Below are 21903 nucleotides of genomic sequence, written 5' to 3' on the forward strand. Positions count from 1 at the left end.
CTGCAGCCATTAGCTCAGCAGCTTTATGTCACAGCTCCCCAGGACCACCTGGACATACACGCTGGGGTGCAGACCACCAGCTCTGGCAGAGGGACACACACTCTTTCTAAACAACCTGTGCTGCCTATTTCTAGATGCAAAGTTGCTGACAGGCTGCAAGACCCCTAACTCCAGCGACCTGCTTTAGAGCAGTCTGCCCCGCGCCCTCCGCTTACTGCTTTGAACATGTCATATTTACTAGGTCTGGCCAGTCACTCCTCCTCTCAGCATCTTCCAGTTCTGCCATCCTCCCTGGGCCCCTCCAACATCTTTGTTTCCTTAATCTTCAAGTCTATTAATAACACCTAATAATTATTTTGTTCCAAGCCTGCTGAGTAATGACTGCTGAGACTTCTATTACATTACTATTCCTGTAAAGAAAGCAAGCTTTAATACATTGAATATCTGCGGAGAGGAGTGACAAGAACAGTGCTTGCGCCATCCTGTCTTCCTACATGTTCCACAGGGCAGGGAAAGAGCCAAGCACTTTATTCTCAACGTATCTTCAACAGTGCCACAACTATGCAACCTGGTTCAGAATGATGAACTAAAAAAATAAACGATGAAAAAAAATATGTTTAAAGTTCACATAGAAGAGAGTTCAAATACAAGAAGCAGGAGGAAGAAAAAACACAGTGACAAACAGCACCTACGATCTTTAGGTACCTTCCTTAAGAGAAGCTTCTACATCGGGTTCTCTTGCTCAACCCAACACTCCCCGCAGATCCTCCGGAGGTGCTGGGCTTTGGCATTTCCTTCATCTAATCAAAATAAAATCTGCTCAGCTTAAGAATTCAACCCACATGGATTACAGAAATTCAAAGCGATAGTACAAGAAGCGCACAGAGCACGGAGGAAGAGTGAATTAATAGCTTCCTTCATTAAAGCTTACCTTCAAAGAAGTCAGCAACAGAACTCGTCACATCACCACTTTCTCGCAGACATTTATTTTTATATTCACAAGAGGATGAATGTAAAAGAAATTTATGTAGATGCTAAATCAAGGCTTTTGTTCCTAACTAGAAAGAAGTCACTCTCTGCATTTTAATTATCTTCTTTAGAGCAGGACTGATGTTTCAACCACTGCGCTCTCGTACTAACTCTTTTGAAAAGAGATTACGTAAGAGATTAAATGCAACACAAGGTAACACCACCTCCTGCAAAAACACCTCTTGGATCACTTCATCTTGATCTAATTTGATCATGGCTGGTTTCCCAGCTGCTGCACCGAACAAGTAGCCCAAGCCAAGACCCAAACAGCAGCAGAGCTGAGAGTAATCGGTTCGTCCACTTTTAAGAGGCTATTTCAGCCCTACAAAAACAGATAACCGTTCAGAGACCTATGGCATCTACCTTTAAAAGACAAGCACATCAGGACAATTCCAGATGGTACACTGAAAAAATGAGGTCATTTTATTAATGATTAGACTCTGCGCTGGCAACAATCATTAAGCTAGTACAGACAGACTTCAATCAAAGCATGAGCTCTGAATCAGAAGTCATAAAGTGACATGATGCCTTAATAAATTAAGGAAGTTGTTAATTCCTCTCAGTCATCAACTCTTCACTTGAAGTTCTTCGCAAATTCCTCTCCTTTCTTAATAGAAGCCTTCAGCTCAGACATGGCCTCAGCAACCATCTTCTCTTCAAAGGGGGAGATCTTGCCAATACCTAGGTTCTTCTCAATTCCATTTTTCTGAGGGAAAGAGGATTTAAGGATTAACCATTCATTGAACGACCTGGAGAGTAACTTAACACCTCTGATTAAGTATTATCCAGCTGAGATGGAGACCCTGCCTGGGACCTCTGTCATCTCTAGCCTGCTAACCCTGCGCTGTGCTTCCCAGCAAGGCTAAAGAGCCTCATTATTACCTGCAGCAACTTCTACAGCCTTCACAAACTTCTCATTCACTGTTCACAAGTGTGAAACCTGAAGCTAGCCCATCGGCTCCTTCAAGAGAAGACTGATATCAACTGCTTCTTCATGCCTCTCCCTATCTTCAAACCCACCATTTGGCAAGAGAATCTCTCCCCCGGCGTAAACCCTTGGCTTGCAATCTGAAACTGCTTCAGATTGCACTCCTAGGTTTTCAAGACCTCGTGCCTACATGTAAACTGCTCCCCCTTCATACCCCCTCTCCTTCCATTCCCTCACCAACCAGCACCTCAGACAGCACACACCACCCTTCGCACCCCAGCAGCTACAACAGGGCTGCAGCATCCTTGTTTTTCACTCCAGCCGCAGGGGAAGGGTGACAAAAGGAACACTTCTTTCAAAGTTCAATAGAGGTCTTGAAAGCAATCTATTAATCCTAATCCATGCTGCAGTTCCCGATGTGCCTCAATTTCTGAGGGATTTACTTGCAGCAGATCAAGCCGAGGAGACAGGATTGCCGACTCTGGTTAATCATATGAAAGCCCTTCATAAACAGGCACTGACTTGAGGCAAGCGTGATCTCTTAAGCCAAGTCTGAATCTCTGGTTACTCAGTGACCCACAGGCTAAGAGCAGATAAAAGCAGCAGCATCCCTGTCAAGCATGAGGTATATGCTGAAGTACCATACCCAAAAACATTCAAGAAGTCTAAGAGGTACGCTCAGCTGTTACCTTCAGTGATTCCTAGCATCAGACCAAATTGAAATCACTGAGTACAAACCACAAAACTAAATCAGTAGCTGCTGTTTATAAGCCCCATCATTTAAAGTACATACTCCCAGTAGCAGAGGTGTAGAGAAGTATGGGCTCTCGGTCTCTTCCGATCGAACAAAGGCACATTCAATAACCCCTTCCTTTCCATTCATCGCATCCACCAGAGAGAACACAAATCGAGCACCAGCATAGGCCATAGACAAGGTGGCAGATCCTGTAAAAGTTACATCACTTTTAGAACAGATCATGTTGAAATTTGGTACATACTTTAGCATCAAAGGCTTCCATACTGATACGTTTACAGAGCTGCAGTGTCATTGACTTCAAGCTCACAGCCAGTCGGATAAAGCAGCAGCTTCTGGCCAGATACATGCTATTTGGTTGACCATTTATAGGAAGAAACAGCTTAATTTGACAGAAAAGGATTCTTTTTAAAGCCAGACATGGCATGGGATCAGTTAACGTTTAGTCTTACCTACATACTGAGCTGCTTCTGGTATCACAGTTCAAGCAGCTGCTGGCATGGCAAAGCAGCTAGATTTGTAATCAGCAGTTCATAATTCTCCACTGCAGTTTAAGTAAGATTAAACTGAAGAGGACTGCACCCATTCAGCCAGCCAAACTGCAGTCAAGAACCAACCTGCTCCTGCTTTAGCTTTAACAACTTCAGTGCCAGCCTCCTGAATTCTCCCTGTAAGCTTCTCCAGTTGATCCTGAGGAAAGTCCACTTTTGGTGTGCACTAGATTAGAAAAAAGAAGTTACTATCAAATACCAGGACCTCTCCAGATTTAGCATAAAGCCACCCAGACGACGCTTTGTGAGCCATTACAGTTGTTACAGCTCTCAACTGGGAAAATCAGTTAACCCCAGCTCACAGATTGTGACACTGACCAGCTGCAAACACCCACCAAGGCTGCTGACTATTGTGTGGACTGTAACAGGAGCATAGCTAGGCCTGGCTTGGCCAAGGACAAACTGCAGCTTGATAGCAAAACCAGGGCTTGCCATGGTTACACGCTACTGTGTAGTCTTCTGCACTAGACAGATGCCCTCCAAGCACATAACAGGCCTTAGGCATTTCAAAAAGCCACCTTATAAATATCTGGGTCACTGTGGCATTATGGAAGTGGAGAGTATTATGAAGGACCCAGTCTGCCAGCGGTATTTAGGAAGTTACGGAACCTTCAGCTACAGCTACGCACATACATTAAGCACAGCTATGTGTGTCCTGACCGACTGCTTAACAAAAGCACCTTCTCAGCATTCAGCTGCTCCAAAGTCCTTGCTCTTATTCCCTAAGACCTTCAGAGAAGGACACTTTACTCCCCACTTAAAGGAAAGCCTTCTCCCCCTCCTTTCTCGCAGATCGCTCCTCGGCCGTATCCTAGCCATCTCCCTCATGAGTCATAGAATCACTGAGGTTGGAAAAGACCTTTAAGATCATCAAGCCCAACCGTTAACCCAGGACTGCCAAGTCTATCACCAAACCATGTTGCTAAGCTCCGCTTCTACATGTTTTTTAAATGCCTCCAGGGACAGCGATTCCACCACGTCCCTAGGCAGCCTGTTCCAATGCTTGGCCACCCTTTCAGTGAAGAAATTTTTCCTAATATCCAACCTAAATTTCCCCTGGCACAACTTGAGGCCATTTCCTCTTGTCCCATCTCTTGTTATCTGGGAGAAGGGACCAACACCCACCTGTCTGCAACCTCCTTTCAAGTAGTTGTAGAGGGTGATATGGTCCCCCTGGGCCTCCTTTTCTCCAGGCTAAACATCCCCAGTTTCCCCAGCCGCTCCTCAAAGACTGGTGCTCCAGACCCTTCACCAGCTCTGTTGCCCATCTCTGGACACGCTCCAGCACCTCAATGTTTTTCTTGTAGTGAGGGGCCCAAAACCAAACACAGTATTCAAGGTGTGGCCTCACCAGTGCCGAGCACAGGGGGAAGCTGCAGCCTGCTTTAGAAGTGCATTTCATTCTGGCTTAGCCGCATGAAGGGAGCCTCTCCCTGACTACCAGCCATTACTGAAGCAGGCCGCCCCACACAGCTTGAGTTATGCCTCTTCATGTCAATGCTGCATGTTGAAGTGGTGTTTCTACTCCACCACAGCAAAAATCAAATCCAATTTCCTGTTGAAGCAAGGTATTCATATCATGAAATACCTGCCATAGAAAAAAACAAAAAAACACAAACAAACCCAAAAACACTGTGTCAAGACATCTGAAAACCCACACCACACTACACAGTTCTGATCCCAAACTCCTTTAGAGGAGAAAGGCTGGAACTATTTAAATCACCCAGAGGAGTTCAGATTTAGCTCATTGCCTTCCAGTACTCTGTACCTTATCTCAGGATGAAAGCAGCCACAAGAGCAGGGGAGACTGTCTCTGCTGTATCTTAGCACATTACACACCATCATAAAGGCATTCTACATCAACTCTAAGGCACTGTTGAGTGTTATTGCCACAGAGAGCAGTAACTATGACTTACCTGAGAGATCAGAGGGATGATAGTCTTCCCAGCATGGCCACCAACAACCGGAACACTTACTCGAGCTGGATCTAAGCCCTAAGAGAAACGTCAAACTTTCCAGCTTCTGAAGCACATGGACAAGAAAAACATTTAAAAACAACACGCTTCATTTCCTGCCCTGGGTATCTGGCCAAATCTATAATCCAGTGCTCCACAGAGCAGGAGTTTCAGAGACAGCTATACTCCAGGGACAAAGCCAGATCTAAACAGTTAAACGCCAGGTTACTCTGATAACTTTAGACAGTCACAAGGTATTATTAATGCAAGTTCAGATAAATAACAGCACAAGGACAAAATCCACCAGGGCTATTACGAGCAGTGGCCTGTTACACTTCCTGATACAGTGCAGAACATCCTGTAATATGCAGCACAGACAGTATGCAAATACATACTACAATTCAACCCTCTGCTTGCACCAGCAGGGTTGAAAATGCCAACAGAACTAAGGCAAACATGTAGCTTGCTCACAGGGGACAGCTGTGAAAAGGAAAGGTCAGAGTCTCTTGAACCACATTTTGCAAGAAACCCTATCCCCAGGCTCCTCTAGAGAATGGAAACAGGGAATCGTTGCCTTCGCCTCTAGCTCCACAGAAACCTGAGCTCCTTTGGCGCTCTGCAGTGATTTTAAAAGCATTTTTGACAGATCTGATGACTGAAGCAGGCAGTATTCTTCCCCCAGCATCTGTTACTATGACCTACCTTTAGTTCAGCCACAAAAGTATTTGCTCTGACAATGTCCAGCGTTGTAACACCAAAGATTCTGTTTGGATTATACACACCATGCTTCTTGAAGACTTCTGAAGTTATTGGGATGGTTGAATTTACCTATAAGCAAGAACAGGCAAGCATTCATTAAAATCAGTATAATAATGAAGCCAATGCATGAACTGAACAGGCCAGTAAACAACACAAAGTATATTTATTTCCAGCTTCAAGTCAACTGCAGCCAATTACTTTAATTCCTAAATTGAAGAGCTATTTACAGTCAGGCTGGAATAAAACCCACACATTTTAAATAACCATTAAGATAATAAATTTGTTGATTCAAGTTACAAAGGTTCCTCCTCCCTTAGTGATTTCTATTCCAGCTAACACACCAGCATGTATTATAACCATAGTCACAGAGGTGTGTGATATTAAGCACTTACATCCAAGTTTTCTGACTTAAATATAGCCAAGAAAAATGGATTAGTAGAACCAGGCTTACAGTTCATTTCTGCAAATACACTGCAGATCTTAAAGATACTGGTCAAAACTAATAGGAACTGAGTTTACTCTGGTATTCTCAGCATTGATGTTGGTTTTTCCCCTCTACATTTTCAAGGTCTCCAGAAAATGCTTACCGGGTTAGAAATAATACAGATCATGGCTTCCGGACAGTGCTTTGCACAGGCCGTTGTCAAAGTAGCAACAATGCTAGCATTGGTGTTGAACAGGTCATCACGGGTCATACCTAAACCACATCAAGGAAAACATTTTAAGCTACCCAGAATATACTCGTTAATGGGCAAGCAACCCAACCAAAACCAATATTCTGCTCTGGACAGATACACATCAGCTTCTGGTTTCATGTATCAAGAGAAAACACTCCAGTTGCAGTACTAAATTAACTCCTTTCACTAACAAATTATTATTGCCCTTCTAGATAGATCAGCCCTTTCCAGGAGCAACCAGCCCAGCTATCAGCTGTCAGAACGTTTTTTACCTAGGCAGCCTGACCATAGGGACCCACACCAGTATACCAGTGGTGCTCGGAGCAGCATAATTGTTCCTAAGACGAATTCTCTTCCCCCTCTGAAATATTCTCCACAGCTACAGTCTGAACACCAACTGCTGTGTAAACTACTGCTAGTTGCGTATAGTGCCACCTCATTTCTGATGCAGCAACTACTTTAACCATGAAAAATTAAGAATTAGGAAGAGCTAAGTATTGAAGTCTAGAATTTTTTACATTGCTAACAGAATACTGAAAAGCAGAGTAGAAATGGAGCATGTCATAGACATTCTAGGAAGGCTTAACAGCATTCATTCAAAGACACCCTGAGAAGTTATCACACAATTAATGCAAAACAAATGGATTAATTCTATTCTGCTGAGAAATGAAACAAAGAACTATTTTGCTTTTTTTACTATAGCATTGCTCTGGGCAAGGAACACTAAGGGAGATTCAGGATCACCTGCATGAAAAGTCTTTCCACCTCACCCCTACACTGGGCCTCCAGAAATCAATTCTTCCCATTTTACAAGTGACAATCTAAGAGGCTGAATGAGTTGCCTGATACTACAACAAGCTCTAGGTCAGTGTCATTAACATCCCAAGCCAACAATACCACGAAGCACCAGATACAGCTCCATTTGAGTAATGGTACTGCACAGACACGTTTCAATGAAGCTGTGGGGCTTTTTAACAAAAAGAACACACCTGGTTTTCTAGGGACTCCTGCAGGAATAACTACAACATTACAGCCCTTGAGACATTCTGGCAACTGCTCAGGTCCCAGGAAGCCTGAAATAGAAGACATTCACATATTATGTTTTTGTCAGTTACATATTTGACACTTCAAAGTACAAAATTACACCCATAGGCACCAATTCCTTTTGTCATTTAGCTTTCGACTCAGACATGCAGAAAAGCAAAGAAATACCTTATGGATGGATCCTATTTTATATTTTATCCTTGTTTCAAAACCTACAGAACAAGAATGGTGAGAGTCTCACATTCACCTGTTTCAAAACCCAACAGTTTCTCCTGCTATGTGGATTGACTCTCTAAAAACCCTAGATTGGCACTACAGTCAGTACCCCCAAAGAACTGCAGATAGGCAAATTCAGGTAAAATGCAGCCTCTTGGTGATCTTCAGATAAAACAAAGTTCAGCAGATTTAAGTTTTGATTTGATCAAAACTTGACAGCTGTCCCTTTAAAAAAGAAGCACACAGAATTCAGGTAGACACCCAGACAGTGTTAAGTCTATTTGTAGTCAAACTTTCAAAGTCAATGCTCAGGCTTTTTTCCAAGACTGTTCTACTGAACACTTCCTGCCAGTTATGAGGAAATCCCCTTCAACAGTGCAACCACAGACCATTTTCATCTCCATACATACCAATCTAATCAGATCAATCTTAATTAGTCATACACCACTTGAGAAAAAGCTACTTAAACTGATACTAGGCTTCAGGATGATGTAAAGATTCCCTTTCACAAGCAATGAGCATCGCCAGGTGCCAGAGACACCCAAGAGGATCCCTTCAGAACACAATTTCCAGCAGCTCACAGTACCTTTAACATTTGCTCTTGTCTCAATGTGGCTGAGGTCAGCTGCAACGCCTGGAGTGTGAGCGATATCATAAAGGCTGAGCCTGCTCACCAGTGGGCTGTTCTTCAGGAGAAGGGAGAGAGGCTGGCCAATGCCTCCCGAGGCCCCCAGCACTGCTACCTTGGCATTGTTCTGAGGGAAAAAAGGAAAAAGAAGAAGAAAAGACACATTATAGAGATGTGCTGGTAGTTAGTGCAGCAGTGACCTTGGGAATTTCACCACACTTTCTTTACTTTTAGCTCTATTTCTCAATTTTTTTATCAAGCACTATGCAAACTTGATTGCCTAAGCCCACAGAAAGCGATCATCACAACAGCCTCCCAAAGATCCTTCAGGTTCATTACTGTATTGTAAGTTAGAGGAAAATGTTATTTTGTGATCTGAAGCTCAAATAGAAATGTCTGCCTGACACTAATACCTGCTACCCTGGGGACCTAGGTCTGAGCTAAAGCAAAATCCGGTTTGCATTTTTTATAGTTTTCATTGCCAGTATCAAAAAACATGCCTTCCCATTTGAAATCAATACATTTAATGGACTACAATAAACATAATAGCCATTGTACATATGTGAAGAAAATGCGTATGCCTGAAATAAATTCAAAATAGTGCCTGCAGCTGACTCCAGACTGAGGCCTGAGAACATTAAGTGACTGTAATTTCCAGCTTTGATCAAAAGGGGCTGAGAAGCAAGCAAAATCAACTCTGTTGCCCTGGTGAACCAATTTAACACGCTCAGTGGAATTAAGCTATTTCTCTTGAAAATGCCTGTGCTCCTGTTTTTTAGGCAAGTGTCACTAGGTGAGAGGAAAGCTAATTTCAGAGTCCAGAACAATCTTAAAATGCAGTGTTTTGCCAAAGTGATGGAGAACCAGAGACTACTGCAGAGATGTAATGAGGCAATACAATTACTGCTGATGAGGGCATTCTCTATCACACTGCCTTGCCAGATAAAGCCATAATAGCCCCAAGTCCCCACATGAACAGCTTAATTATTATGCTATGACAACAAATAATCTACCCAGGAGCTAGATCAGCCTAACCTCAGCTCAGTTTTCTTGCTATTGCAAGAAACGTAATTTAGCATAAAATTCTCCAAGGGGACGCGAAGTCTACCATTCAAATCACTGCTATGCCCTGTATTTATGACTGAGTCTGATACCATGAGGTCAAAACCTCACTGCTAATAAATACAATTCCTATCAAAATAATTACAGAAGCCTGTCTTGTAGAGCATACCTTTGTAGATATAATAACTGTTCTCTCATATGCCACTGGGAGCTGTTTAGGTTAGAAGAGAGGCTGGTCTCTACATACCACACAGCAGCAGTCCTCTCCTGGTATCAAGAATCACACGCAATGGATTTCAGCATATTAAGGATTAGCGTTAAACTCCCAGGTGCCAGATTTAATTCTTAATGTATTTTGAAAGCAGGGATACATTTTTGTCAGAGGAAAGGAGCAACAAATTTGCGCATCACCTGTTACATACCACCAGAAAGCCAGATTTGTCTAGGACCAACAAACCTGGCCAGCCAGGTCAGGCCTGGTCTGGAGGAAGGCAGGAGGAAGGTTGAAGGCCGCACCGGCCACCACGGCGCCTGGGCCCCCCCGCACAGCTCCCCCACCCCTCACAGCTGGGCCCCCCCCCTCACAGCTCCCCGCCGCACGCCGCAGGGTCGAGGCCGCCCCCTCACAGCGGAGGGCCTGGGCTCGACCCCGGCCCCGAGGGGGTGCGGGCCCTGCGCCGGCGGGATGTACCTGGGCGGTGGTGGCGAGGCCCCGGCGGAGGGCCGCGGCGGGACGGGCGAGGCGGGACAGCATGGCGCGGTAGCTCCGGTGACTCCAACGACCTCCACGGCGCGGCGCTTGCGCGGGACCGCCCGCCGCTCTCGCGAGACTTCCTGCGGCGGGTGGGGGGAGGGAAGCCTCGCGAGATCTGGGGATACCGTCACCCGCAGAGGCGTCGCTCCCTAGCAACCGGGCGGGCCGCGCGCTACCGTCGCCAAGGTGACGGGGCGAGGCGACTGAAACGACAGTCGGCGACAGTCGCCCGGTCGCGTGTTGGTGCGAGATGGCGGGAATCGCTCTCTGCGAGCCCCACTGCCTCTACAACATCCTCAACCAGAAGCGGCGGGTGTCCCGGCTGGCGGAGGCCAACTACCTGTGCCTGCTGGGTGAGCCCGCAGCGGGAGGCCTGCTGCCGGGCCTGGGCTTGCCTGCTGCCTGCTGCCTGCTGCCGGGCCCGGGCCTGCCTGCTGCTGGGCCCGGGCCTGCCTGCTGCCTGCTGCCGGGCCCGGGCCCTGCCTGATGCTAGGCCCTGCCTGCTACCTGCCTCTGGCCCTCCCTGCTGCTAGGCCCTGCTTTCTTGCCTGGCCCTGGCTCTGCCTGCTGCCTGGCCCTGCCTGCTACCAGGCCCAGCCTACTACCTGGCTCTGGCCTTGCCTGCTGCCTGGCCCTGCCTGCAGCTAGGCACCATGCTCTGGCCTGGGCAGGCTTCCTGAGGAAATAGGGTTTGTGATCTCCGGTGAATGGGGAAGAGCACACATTGCTTCTTGTAATTACTGGGGCCTTGCTGCTGGGGCATTTTTCCCATCCTATTCCAGGTGCCATGACCCAGGACTGTCATCATGTCCACCTCTTCCTGCTCTGATCCATCCCAGGGATACACACTCTACCCTGCTGCTCCCAAAGGATTTATAGGTGGACAAGATTTCTTGATGATCGCAAAGATTGCTGATAAGCATTTGCATCTTGCATAGTGCAAATACCCCCCAACAGGGTGCCTGATACTGCAATATTATTAAATGCTTTGGCGAGGGAGTCAGCCAGTTTGGGAGTGGGATTGGGGTCTCTCTGGTGCTCCTTTCTTTGTCTCTGGGGCAGCACAGAGGCAGAGGTGCTGGATGCTGGGAGGTCAGAGAAGGCGCAGTGCATGGGGGCCAGGATACACCACAGGGCAGAGCAGAACAGAGCATGGGACTGGCGCTGTGAACACTGCAGTACCACACTTGGTAGTGCTGTACGCAGGACTGAAGCTGCTGGCATCACTTGGTGTTACACACAGACTCATATCAGTAGTGGCATTCATTATATCTGCATCAGAAAGTCTCATCTAAAAAACCAGAATCTCTTTGTCTGGTTGATGTCAGTGCCTTTAAATAAGCCAGTTGCTCTGTCTTGGTTGTTTTTTTCAGATGCCCGTACTCAGCATGAATACAACGAGAGCCATATTATTACAGCACGCAGGATTGAACAGGTGAGGGGATTACTGTTTGTGTAAACTATCTCGGGATTTAGCGATTAGCAGGAAGCCAAAATTGGTCTATAACCCGCGGGAACTGTCTCAGCCTCTCCCTTGTCTGTGTCAGCCACATTCCATTTCTGCCACTGGGGGGATGTGAAAGCAAAGGTGGCTTCAGTAGCCCAAAGGATTGGCAAATAGGAGCTGTGTATCAGGAAAAATATTGCACAAGAACTAACATATTGTAGCCTTGTCTCACAAAGGACAGTGCTGGCGTTTTTACCGCCGCAGCTGATGAAGCAATCCGGCGTAGTTTGCATCATTTCTGAATTCTAACTGTGTCTTTCAGTGTCAAGTGCAGACGTAGCCCCAAACCCATCCCATAGCTGTGCAATAGTGACTTGCAAGATGCTGGTGGTAGTGTTGATGCCACATGAAAAGGGTGGAGCTGTGCTTTTGATAGAATTCCTCTGTGATTTCTGATAGAGTCCCACGGGGGAGTATCTGGTACCGGATTCAGAGGAGCTGCGGTGTGTCAGATATTGCGTGGTGTATGACTGTGAGACCAGCTCTTTGGATTGCTGTGACTGTGAGGAAGAGGAGAAAGAAAAAGGTATATATGACCCATGGCAGTCAAGACCTCACTGCCAGATATTCATTCTTCCCCTTCCTCATTTAATTTTATGAGCTTATTGTGAGAGATGCAAATTTACCCAGTTGTATTTGAAAAATGAACATCTGTGCTACGCCTCTGGTTTTTCACTCTCTTGCATATGTTCTTAGGCTTCAAAAATCTACATATTATTTCAAAGTTTCCTGGCAGACTTGGTTTCCTATCTGTGAACTGATCCCTTTGAAGCTCCTTGTCTTCTGTGAGGAATGGGTTCTTTTTTTTCCTGCATTTCACTGAGATTTGGCTTGTCCAACAATTGCTTTGTAGGGAGCAGTCCTTCTTTGGAGACTGAAAACACTGACTCAAGTTCCGTATGTTCCCAGAGTGAGTACTTCCTTCTTTGAGGGTTATAAAAGGCTTTCACAATATCATATTTGAAAAGACTTAGCTTTAATGGGGGTGGTGATTTGATGGAGTTCACCAAGAAATGTGAAGAGCTGGAAACTTTTCCATGTAATTGTTCAGTGTTCCTTGAACCATGGAAATTTGTAGCTTTCACGCATCCTTTGGCAAGGAGTTCTGCTGTGTGCAGAACCACTTCAGTGTATTTGCTCAGCTTGTATTACCTTTATAAAGGCTACTATAGTTTTAGGAAAGATTTACATAATTTTATTAAAAAAATATCTGGGAATATAAGGGGAATGAATAAAGCAAGCACATTTGTAAATGCTCCGTGATGAGACAGTAGAAAGGGAAGGTATGAAGAATCAGAAGTGAGTTTCTATTGTGCTGATCTGTTTCTAAAACAGACAGAGCTAGAGGCAAGCAGGCTGGATCCCTTGGGAGAAGGAGGGGGAGCAGCCATCTCAGGTAATTTACTTCACTGAGGGGAGTGTTTAAAACACTTGTGAAAATTTATTCAAGATACCTCCTTCTTTCCCCCTTGGCCTAAAGCAGACTAAAAAAAGCCTCCATAAAATTAAGGTTATTAGATTTAAATTAATAATACTTCTCTATTATGGGAACTTGTTACAAGCATTTCCCAAAGAATAATTGGGGGAGGGGGGGGAACTTTATCTAGACCTACAAAAGAAACCAGGAGAGAAATAAAAGATCAGGACAAGAGGTGAAAAGCAGCATGCCCTGTTACTGACCTGCAGCAAGAGTTAAAAGAGTAAATAGCTTTTAACAAGGCTTTCTACAGACCATTAGATGAAATGAAAAGGAATTTGCTGTCTGTGTCAGTGGGACAAATGTAATCCCTGGTGCTGATGCAGGCACTCTAAACCTGCCCTGGCAAATCGCTTTTTCATCTCAGATGCTGAGGAAGGAAGTGCCATCCAGCATGCCAGAGCCTTAGAGCAGTTCACCCGCCATCCTGTGCTCATCCTGAGGGGAGGATACAAGCGTTTTTCAGCTTGCTATCATTTTCTGAGTACTCAGAAGATATTGTGGATGCCTCAGGTGAGATGAGACTACTTTGCAAGTAGAAGACATTAGCATTCATGTTCAGCTGATGATGGCTAATGAATTCAAGTTAAATGGTGTTGTAAAGCTGATACCATAGTAATTTCAAACAAAGGAATTAAATGTAATTTGAGTTACGGTGCATGCCCTGAGCCTCACCACTAATTCTTTTACAGCCACACTCGGCCTTTTTTTCCTCTTCTATTGCATGAAAGAAAGCTCATGAAAACAACCTGGGAAGGTTTCTCCAATAACCCTGAAACTGGCCTACTGGAGAGTAGAGATAACTAAACAAACAATAGCAAATGACAAAAAGAAGCAGGTTCCTCTCTCACACGTGGTTATCTGGGATGGTACACAGTAAATGTTTTCAGACAGAAGTACAATTCCTATCAAGCGCTGTGTTCCGTGTCTATAAAGCTTTTCATCCGGAAGGGTCACAAAGCAAGTGCTGGCGCGTTTTTTCCACAGACCCATAAAAACCTAGAGCACTGGTATCCTAATTGTTTGGTTTCACATGCAAACGTTGATCTATTTAGCTCATGAGAAATAATTACCTTTTTTGACATCTAGGACCTGAGGCAGGGCAGACTTAGAGGGTGCTGGACAGCAGAGAGCATGTCATTACAACCTGTCTTTTGTTTCCATTGTTCCTATTCACTTCTGGTTCACATGAAATAGCCCACGACAAGGTGCTAACCTGTGGGATGCTACAGCACAGGAGAAACAATCAGATCACTTTGTGCTTCTTCATGAAGGGTGGCAAACTGCTGAACTTCCCCATCAAATTCAGTTGGACACAGAGTAGCTCCTTGCCTCTAAGTTTAAGCTGTTGTTCTCTGTTGCTTTAAATTGTTAGGCTGTTGCTTTGTTCTGCTGTAATGTTAGCCAAGTCTCGGCCAGGAATGTAGAGGCACTGTCGGTTACCTGTATATTTTTATTTTCAGCCTTCATGCTGCAGACACCGGAAGCAGCTGTGGATTTATGTTGTGCCACTTACATGGCACCTGCAGCCCAGCAAGTGACAGATGATTTCATTTAGCCTTGCAAACAGTAACCGGAGAAAACATCAAATGAATCAGTTATGCTGCAGTCCCTCCAGACAATGAAAATAATACATGCCGCCTCCTGTTTAGTTAGGATTTGTTTCAAGTAATGCTACAATGATGGCAATGCTGTTAATTATTCTCAGTAAATCTAGCGAACTTCAATATACAGAAAGTCCAGGTGATTGAATGAATCATTACGCTAGAATGTGTCATGAGCTGTTGACTAAGTGTGTGTTCAATTCTTCACATGACTTTTGTTTAAGAACTTGCCAAGTTAACAGGAGTAAACATACACTCTAAACTGAGCCTATGGTTTCTCTCCAGCAGGAACTAGACAATTTCCAGCCATACCCTGTAGAAATACTGCCTGAAAAGTTATATATGGGCAATTTCAAGCAGGCCTGTGACCAACAAATTCAGAGAAATCTGAAGATCAAAGCACAAGTCAACATCTCTGAACAGCCTGCGACACTGTAAGTTAAATAGTTCAAGGTTTACCCTCGCTGGTGTTTGTGTCTTTGAAAAAAGTGAGCTGGCACAGCACCAGAGCCCATGTGCAGAGTGCCTGTGAACTTCCAAGGAAACCTCTGTGTTTCACTGCGGATTCAGGTGCTATTTCATGCTCATTTTTCCGACCTCTACTCCAGAGTTAGCACAGCAGCCATGCGGTCCTGCAGCCCTTGACCATGCCATGGGTGGATTGGGTGAGAGGAGGATTGAGATGCTTTTGGAATTTTGAGTTGATTGCATACCACCATCCTTTGGGAAGAGCCAAAATCTCTGAATAGCTTTCAGAGCAAAATCTTACAAACACATCAATGTAAAAGCTAAATCATGGATGGTTCACATTGTTGGTCTTCCTTCCTTACCTACAGCCATGACCATTCAGCTCAATCTGGAAATGCCATTGCACGCAGTGAGAAATCCAGTGGCATTTCTCAAGGTAGTGACCAAAACAAAGTAACAAATGCAGTTAGCTACCCCAGGACATGTATCAGCAGACATTTCTCATGCCTTTGGCTCCAGAGGAAAACATCAAAGGTCTCTGCACCGTGGGTAATCTTCCAATGCCCTCTAAATGACAAGCTTTCACATTTTGGAAATTCCTCACCAGTGTTTTGCTCCATTAGTTCTCTGACTGTGGAAGGAGGAGGGTGCCGTCATAGAAAAACACATGAAGTGAACTGGGGGGCTATGTCCACAAAACTGCTGACATGCACGCCGTGAAGGCACCTTTGCTTTCAGTTCATCTGTCTTCATCTAGTTCTCAGATAAAGGAAGCTGTAGGTTAAGACAAGACCATCACTGCTGATACCATGTGGAATGGAAAAATCAGTAATGAAACTGGTTCTGCATTACAAGCATCTCGGTGTCTTACCATAACAAATCCCTTATCATAATGTTAATGATGATGATGATGATGATGAAAAACTCACACATGCAACAGCAAACAAAGTTATCAGCTTGCCTCCAACAAACACATGCTTCTCTGGTCCATGTCACAGTGTGCTCTTTTTCCAGGTTTGCAGAAGGCGGCAAATACCTCCATATACCTGTTCCAGATTCGCTCGAAGCAGATCTTTTTTCTTCCTTTGCCACCATTTGTCATTTCATAGGTGAGTTGTTCCTGATCTGGAATTCCTGAGACCTTGCTCACTCTAGAATATTAGATGGGAGTGACTGCAATTCATGTGAACAGGAAGCTTAGACAGGAGGGTCGTATCTTTCAAAATCAGTATACTCCCAAGAAAGCCCACACCCTAATGGATACCACAGCTGTCTTACTAGCTAGCCTGTTGGACAGAGAGGAGATTTTACAGGGCGTCTGACTGATGTTCCTACTTACCGTAAGGAATATCTCACTCTGATAATAGTGAGCTTTCTACACGATCTGAAAAGGCTTTGCTGCAGGATGTCTGCTAGGGCCTCATAGGATTCCCTCCTATTCCTTTGTTCTTAAATACAACCCTTTGACTCTTACCAGCCCAAATCTTCCACCACCAGAGCTTTATTTGAACAAGAGTGTGACACATTAGAGAACTCACCACAAGATGCTGCTAATCTTTGTGATTTGCAGTGCAGACCCACCGTAGGGCCTAGGAAGACTTTCAGGTTGGACAGCATAAACCTGCCTTCAGCTGATTACATCAGAGAGGGCAAGAAAAAACATAGTCTTCAGCTCCGTGCCTGCAGCAGCATAGCAGACATAGCTCCCGCAGCTCCATCCTGTGATGGTGTCCAACTGTGTCGTTATCTTTTATTACACTTAGGAACTAACACCTGCCACAGACTAAGGCCCTGCTGAGTGTTGTACAAATGCAGAAGCAAAAGACCACCCTGTCCCCACAGACCTTGTACTCCAAGTACAATATAAGAAATGACAACTGGACACAAAGAAAGAAAGAAAGAAAGAAGGAAACAATATTTGAGGAGATAATTTTGTAGTCCTGAACTGAATTTCATGATCTGCATGCATTGAAACTCAAATACTGAACTCCACTTACTGGCCTTTCATTTTGCCCCAGGTTTTTTTCCCAGTAGTATTTCAGAAGAAAGTTTCTTTCTCACCTCAATTTGTGGAATTTTCCAAAATGAACTGTAAAAGTTTATTGGCTGTAGCAGTTGTGGAAGTGCATACTGTTTACTTGACAGTCTAGAGTAGATTACTTAAACTGGAATGGTTATGGGTGAACACTAGACTAAAGCTCTCCACGTACTCTGAGGGGAGTGTGGATATCCTCATGCCAGGTATGTGAGTGAGGTTATTTCTGTTCAGGTCTTAGAACAGAACTAGTATCTCACGATAGAAATAAGTTAGAAAACGCTGTTTTAGTGCTTAAAAAAAAAAATCAAAACCCAACAAACCCCACAACCTCTCAACAACAGTAAAAGAAGGAGCTTTGCCCTATGAATTTGAGCGTTCGGTTGCTGATATTCTAAAAACATGTCATGCTGTCTGCTCTGGAGAGGGAGGGAAAGAATTCAAAAGGTTATTAATAAAATATGGAACCTTCTAGGCATAGATAACGGGCTTAATGTGGTTAGGAGCAACTGACAGCATCTTTGGGCTTAGCTTTTGTAGGGAACGAGTTTGCTCATCTTGGCAATTGTCACTGCAAAGTATCCATCATAAAACCATCATAAAATCAGCACCCTAGCTGGCATGTACATGCTTTCTGCTGTTGATCCCCCCAGAGAGGTAAGGGATTTGAAGTCTTAAGTTCCCTCCAGTCTGAGAGCTGATTCCTCCAGCTTGAGTGGAGAACACGTAGACCTGAGTTCATCAGAAATTTCAATACCTTTAAACCTTTCTGGAGAGTTTAAGTAGATGATGTGATGCTGATTACAGCTGATTGGTCATGGTAGACCAGTTATCTGATGTAAAGGTGACACTGATCTGTAATAAAACATTGATTGCTCATTGTCATTTGGTTCTGGTCTTCATAGTCATGTTTTAACTCTGGATTTTTAAGAAAGGCAAATGCTTACAGAAATGGGAGCTGGCAGTGCCCATCTGCTGCTGTCAGGGTTCACGAGGGTTCCTGTCGCTCAGGCTGCTAGCTTGTCAGCTATCACTGAATTAGTGCTTGACTGTACAACTGGAAGCTTGATTTCCCAGACCACTAATTTGTGATTGGCATTTCTTTACTCAGATGCTCAGCTGGATCATGGAGCAGTGCTGGTGTTCTCCAGCCTGGGGATAAGCCGGAGCAGCACAGTAACCATGGCCTATCTTATGAATTCCTGCCAGTTTTCCCTGAAGGTATGTCACTGTCATATTTCCCAAAGATACTGGCTGGGTCTGCAGTTTATTTCTGTTCCTGAAACCTCATTACTATAGTAATGAAAAAGACATCTGGGCTTTCATACAGACTATCCACTTGATAATGTAACAGATTAAATTATATGAGATTGCACCTTCTTTATACTGTTAAAGGAGGTGGCTTAGGTGAGATTTTGGATCAGTGAGTCCTTACTCTGGCACTCATGCCATTCTTGCATTTCCCTCCTTAACTACAGGGCTATAAAAATAAAGCTGTGGTTACAGGACTTAGTATTTCTGTTCTGCTGGATGTGAGAGAGTATTTGGAAGCTACTGAAGTAATCCCTTAATACCATGGGGTTACAGGGAAATTTGGAACCCAGTGCTTGCAGGGCTCTGATTCACCACTGACTTCATCAGCAACACCGACTTCTTCCAAAATCCTATTTTATTTCCCCAGAAGCAATCCCCTCCCACAGGTACTACTGTAGAGATATCTGGAAAGGGATAATACTAGCCCAGGAGGGATGTACAGGTTAGATGGCCATACATGCTGTTCCATAGCTCTGAATAATGTATGAAAAATAATGAATGACAGCTGAGAATGACCTGGCTGAGCAGTAGCCCGGTGGCCTCTCCCCTGGTGCCAGGCCCCTTTTTCCTTTGCATACAACACACGGGCATCATGCTGCTGTAGGCAGTGTCTCATGGTGCCCGCTTAACACAGAGCAGGCTAGTTCCCATGGGGACTGAAAGGATCCTCCTTAAAAATCTTGTCCTTGTTGGGAAAGTGTGTCTTCGTTTGAGAGCTTGAAAGGATTGATCCAAGCTTCACTGAAGCTGGGCTTGTATCTAATCATTTAATTGATTTTGTGCAAACATTTGCAACATAAGAGGAAATCTCTTACTGTCGCTGTGTGCCAATGGGTAATTTCAGGTTGAGTGTGCCAACAGGGCTGCAGATACTATTTTGTCTCTTCTACTAATGCTGGGTGTGATTGCTCCTGCGCACTGATAATCATTCACTTGCACACTACATTACTGGAGGTGCTTGCAGTGGCAGTGCAAAAGTCAAAGGCTGATCCTTGCAGTTTCTCTCAGTTGGTCTCAACAGTTTGGTCTCAGCATTTTATGAAGTGCCCCCAAAAAAAAAACCAGGAGAAAAGGCTGACACAGCAGTGGTGTGCTGCGGCTGGCCTGGGTGGTGCTTGCCCACTGTTGGCTGGGCAAAGCTTTCCCAGAGGATTACCCTGGCAGACAAGTTTGTTTCTTGCAGACCAAAGCAATGCAACAGATTCCCATGTGATCCTTCAGCCAATCTAGGCAAAGATTTTTGAAAGCTTCCAAAGACGCGGATATTGCAAAAGAAAGGCAGATTTGGGATGGGAGCCCCCCTATCCTATTAGTAATCAATATGTGAGTAGATTTGTGGAGTTCAGGGAAACTACAGACACTCACACTGTGGGCCCAGAGGAATAAATATTGGAAGATCAGCCTCAGAGCATGCAGAATCACTGAGATTAGAAAAACAAACCCATGGAGCACTATCTTCTAACCTTTGGTCTCATTATGCTTAAGCAATCCTCCAAGTGTGGGGCGCAGTCTATTTTAAAAGGAGGAAGATGAGCACGACTGGATAAACCTAAGGATGCAGCTGGAGTAAAGCACTGTAATGCTAGCAGAGCTGCCCTGTGCGTAACAGAGTTCCTAGCTGATTCCTTGGAACTACAAAATAATTAAGGTGGCCGTCGTTAATGCAGTGGGATAACTGGAGTGTCATAGCTGCTCTGCCATATCAGGTCACACCAATCCAGAGACACGATAACCTTTGTTGCGTACCTGTGAATAGCTGATCTTCACTGCTTTGCTTATCATCCATAGGAGAAATAGCATTTTAGGGTAGAAAATCCGGGACTGCATTGCTCCGTCAGTGTAAAATAACGCAAGATACCTGCCAGGTAGTGAAAGCAGCCTGAGCTGGCCTTGTATCCCTCAGAGCAGAGTGTGAAGGCGACAGTCTTCTCTGAGATTCACATCTGGATCCAGTCGGTCTCAGCTTTGGTAGCCAAGGTCTTATCTCCAGGTTCTTGCTGTCCAACACAGGGAGTAAATACAAAGCTGTGTCATCTACAAGTGTAGCTGCTTTGTGTAAATACCTGAGATTCAGTTCAAGTTCCTAACATTTATTTGCTTTCTTGCTGTTTACAGAGAGCTTGGGACTACGTTCTGCAATGCAAAACGAACATGAGACCACACCGGGGCTTTGTGAAACAGCTCTCAGACTGGGAGACCCAAATCTATGGGACCACCATCACAGACATCTCTGAACCAAATTACTGACAGGTAGCAAAGAGAACACCCAGCAGGGAGAGGGGCTTCCCTGTCCATACCACTGTGACGGTAGAAAGTTACTTGAACGCTGTTTGAAAAAAAGAACTTAGCATAATGGACAGGTTTTCCTCTTTAGCTCCATGTTATTTCAGGTTAAGTTTTGGAGTCATTTGGGGAACTCATCTGTGCTGTAGAAGGTGGAAGTTTGGGGAAAGCAAGTCCTGCAGGATGTGACCCATTACACACTGCTTGTCTCTTTTGTAAGCAGAGGGGATCGTAACCACATTATTGAGCTTTTTACCCCAGGTACGGGGCAGTCATTAGGGTTATCTCTGAAAAGGTTCGTTGGTCCATAGCCTGGGACAGTCAATTCAGAGTTTGACTGTGCCCGCTTCCAGCACAGGGAGGTGATGACAGTTTCCCCATTGCAAATGTCCCTCCACCCTGCATGTGCCTTTCTCAGCGACCTTCAGGCACGGCCACGGATCTAGCAAGACCTCGCCTGGCACTCACCACCTTCTGATACAACAAGTGGACCTCTTGGCGTGGCTGGGCATTTTGAAGCATCGATCCGTTACGTGACAGCTCAACTCAGTGCTGTCTGCTCTCTTACCACGCTGTGAACTCTTCGCATTGACGTCAGAAAATGAAATGTTACAGAAAATGCTCCCGGGCTTTCCTTGCCCTCTGTGCTAGGGATTGACTGGGGGGGTGTTCATTTTCCATCGTCCCCTATGGGTCAGGGACGGGGCCAGCCAGCCCCCCACGTGCTGCTGGTGGCTTCCCACCGTGAACCGCCTGTGCTGGCGGTGGGCCGGCCCCTCCAGCTCCCAATTCCCGGGAAAAATCTGCCAGTTCTTCATTTATTTACCTATTCCTCCTTATTGCGGGCTGCTGTTTACG

General features: G+C 45.0%; 2 protein-coding genes across 5 annotated transcripts; one reads left to right on the top strand and one right to left on the bottom strand.

Annotated features, from left to right (window-relative positions):
- Positions 1-1429: 1429 nt before the first annotated feature.
- MDH2 (malate dehydrogenase 2) lies at positions 1430-10427 on the bottom strand. The gene is made up of 9 exons (XM_040614431.1): positions 10295-10427; positions 8500-8668; positions 7643-7726; positions 6564-6673; positions 5920-6045; positions 5179-5256; positions 3329-3428; positions 2751-2902; positions 1430-1735 (listed from the first exon to the last, which is right to left on the bottom strand). Exons 1-9 carry the CDS (start codon positions 10355-10357, stop codon positions 1604-1606), a joined length of 1014 nt encoding a protein of 337 aa, XP_040470365.1. The 5' UTR covers positions 10358-10427; the 3' UTR covers positions 1430-1603.
- Positions 10428-10534: 107 nt separating this feature from the next.
- STYXL1 (serine/threonine/tyrosine interacting like 1) lies at positions 10535-21866 on the top strand. 4 transcript variants are annotated; one of them, XM_040614512.1, is made up of 9 exons: positions 10563-10710; positions 11731-11792; positions 12264-12390; positions 12718-12774; positions 13709-13854; positions 15231-15379; positions 16428-16522; positions 18560-18669; positions 20878-21866. In XM_040614512.1, the coding sequence occupies exons 1-9, from the start codon at positions 10608-10610 to the stop codon at positions 21007-21009; spliced, it is 981 nt and encodes a 326-aa protein (XP_040470446.1). In that variant the 5' UTR covers positions 10563-10607; the 3' UTR covers positions 21010-21866. The 4 variants fall into 4 exon arrangements, with proteins under 4 accessions (XP_040470428.1, XP_040470436.1, XP_040470446.1 ...); XM_040614519.1 differs by having other exon boundaries at positions 10564-10710; positions 15234-15379; XM_040614494.1 differs by lacking the exons at positions 16428-16522; positions 18560-18669; positions 20878-21866 and adding an exon at positions 15782-16421 and having other exon boundaries at positions 10535-10710.
- The last annotated feature ends 37 nt before the right edge of the window (positions 21867-21903 follow it).

Source organism: Falco naumanni, chromosome 1, assembly GCF_017639655.2.
Source record: "Falco naumanni isolate bFalNau1 chromosome 1, bFalNau1.pat, whole genome shotgun sequence".
NCBI lineage: Eukaryota > Metazoa > Chordata > Aves > Falconiformes > Falconidae > Falco > Falco naumanni.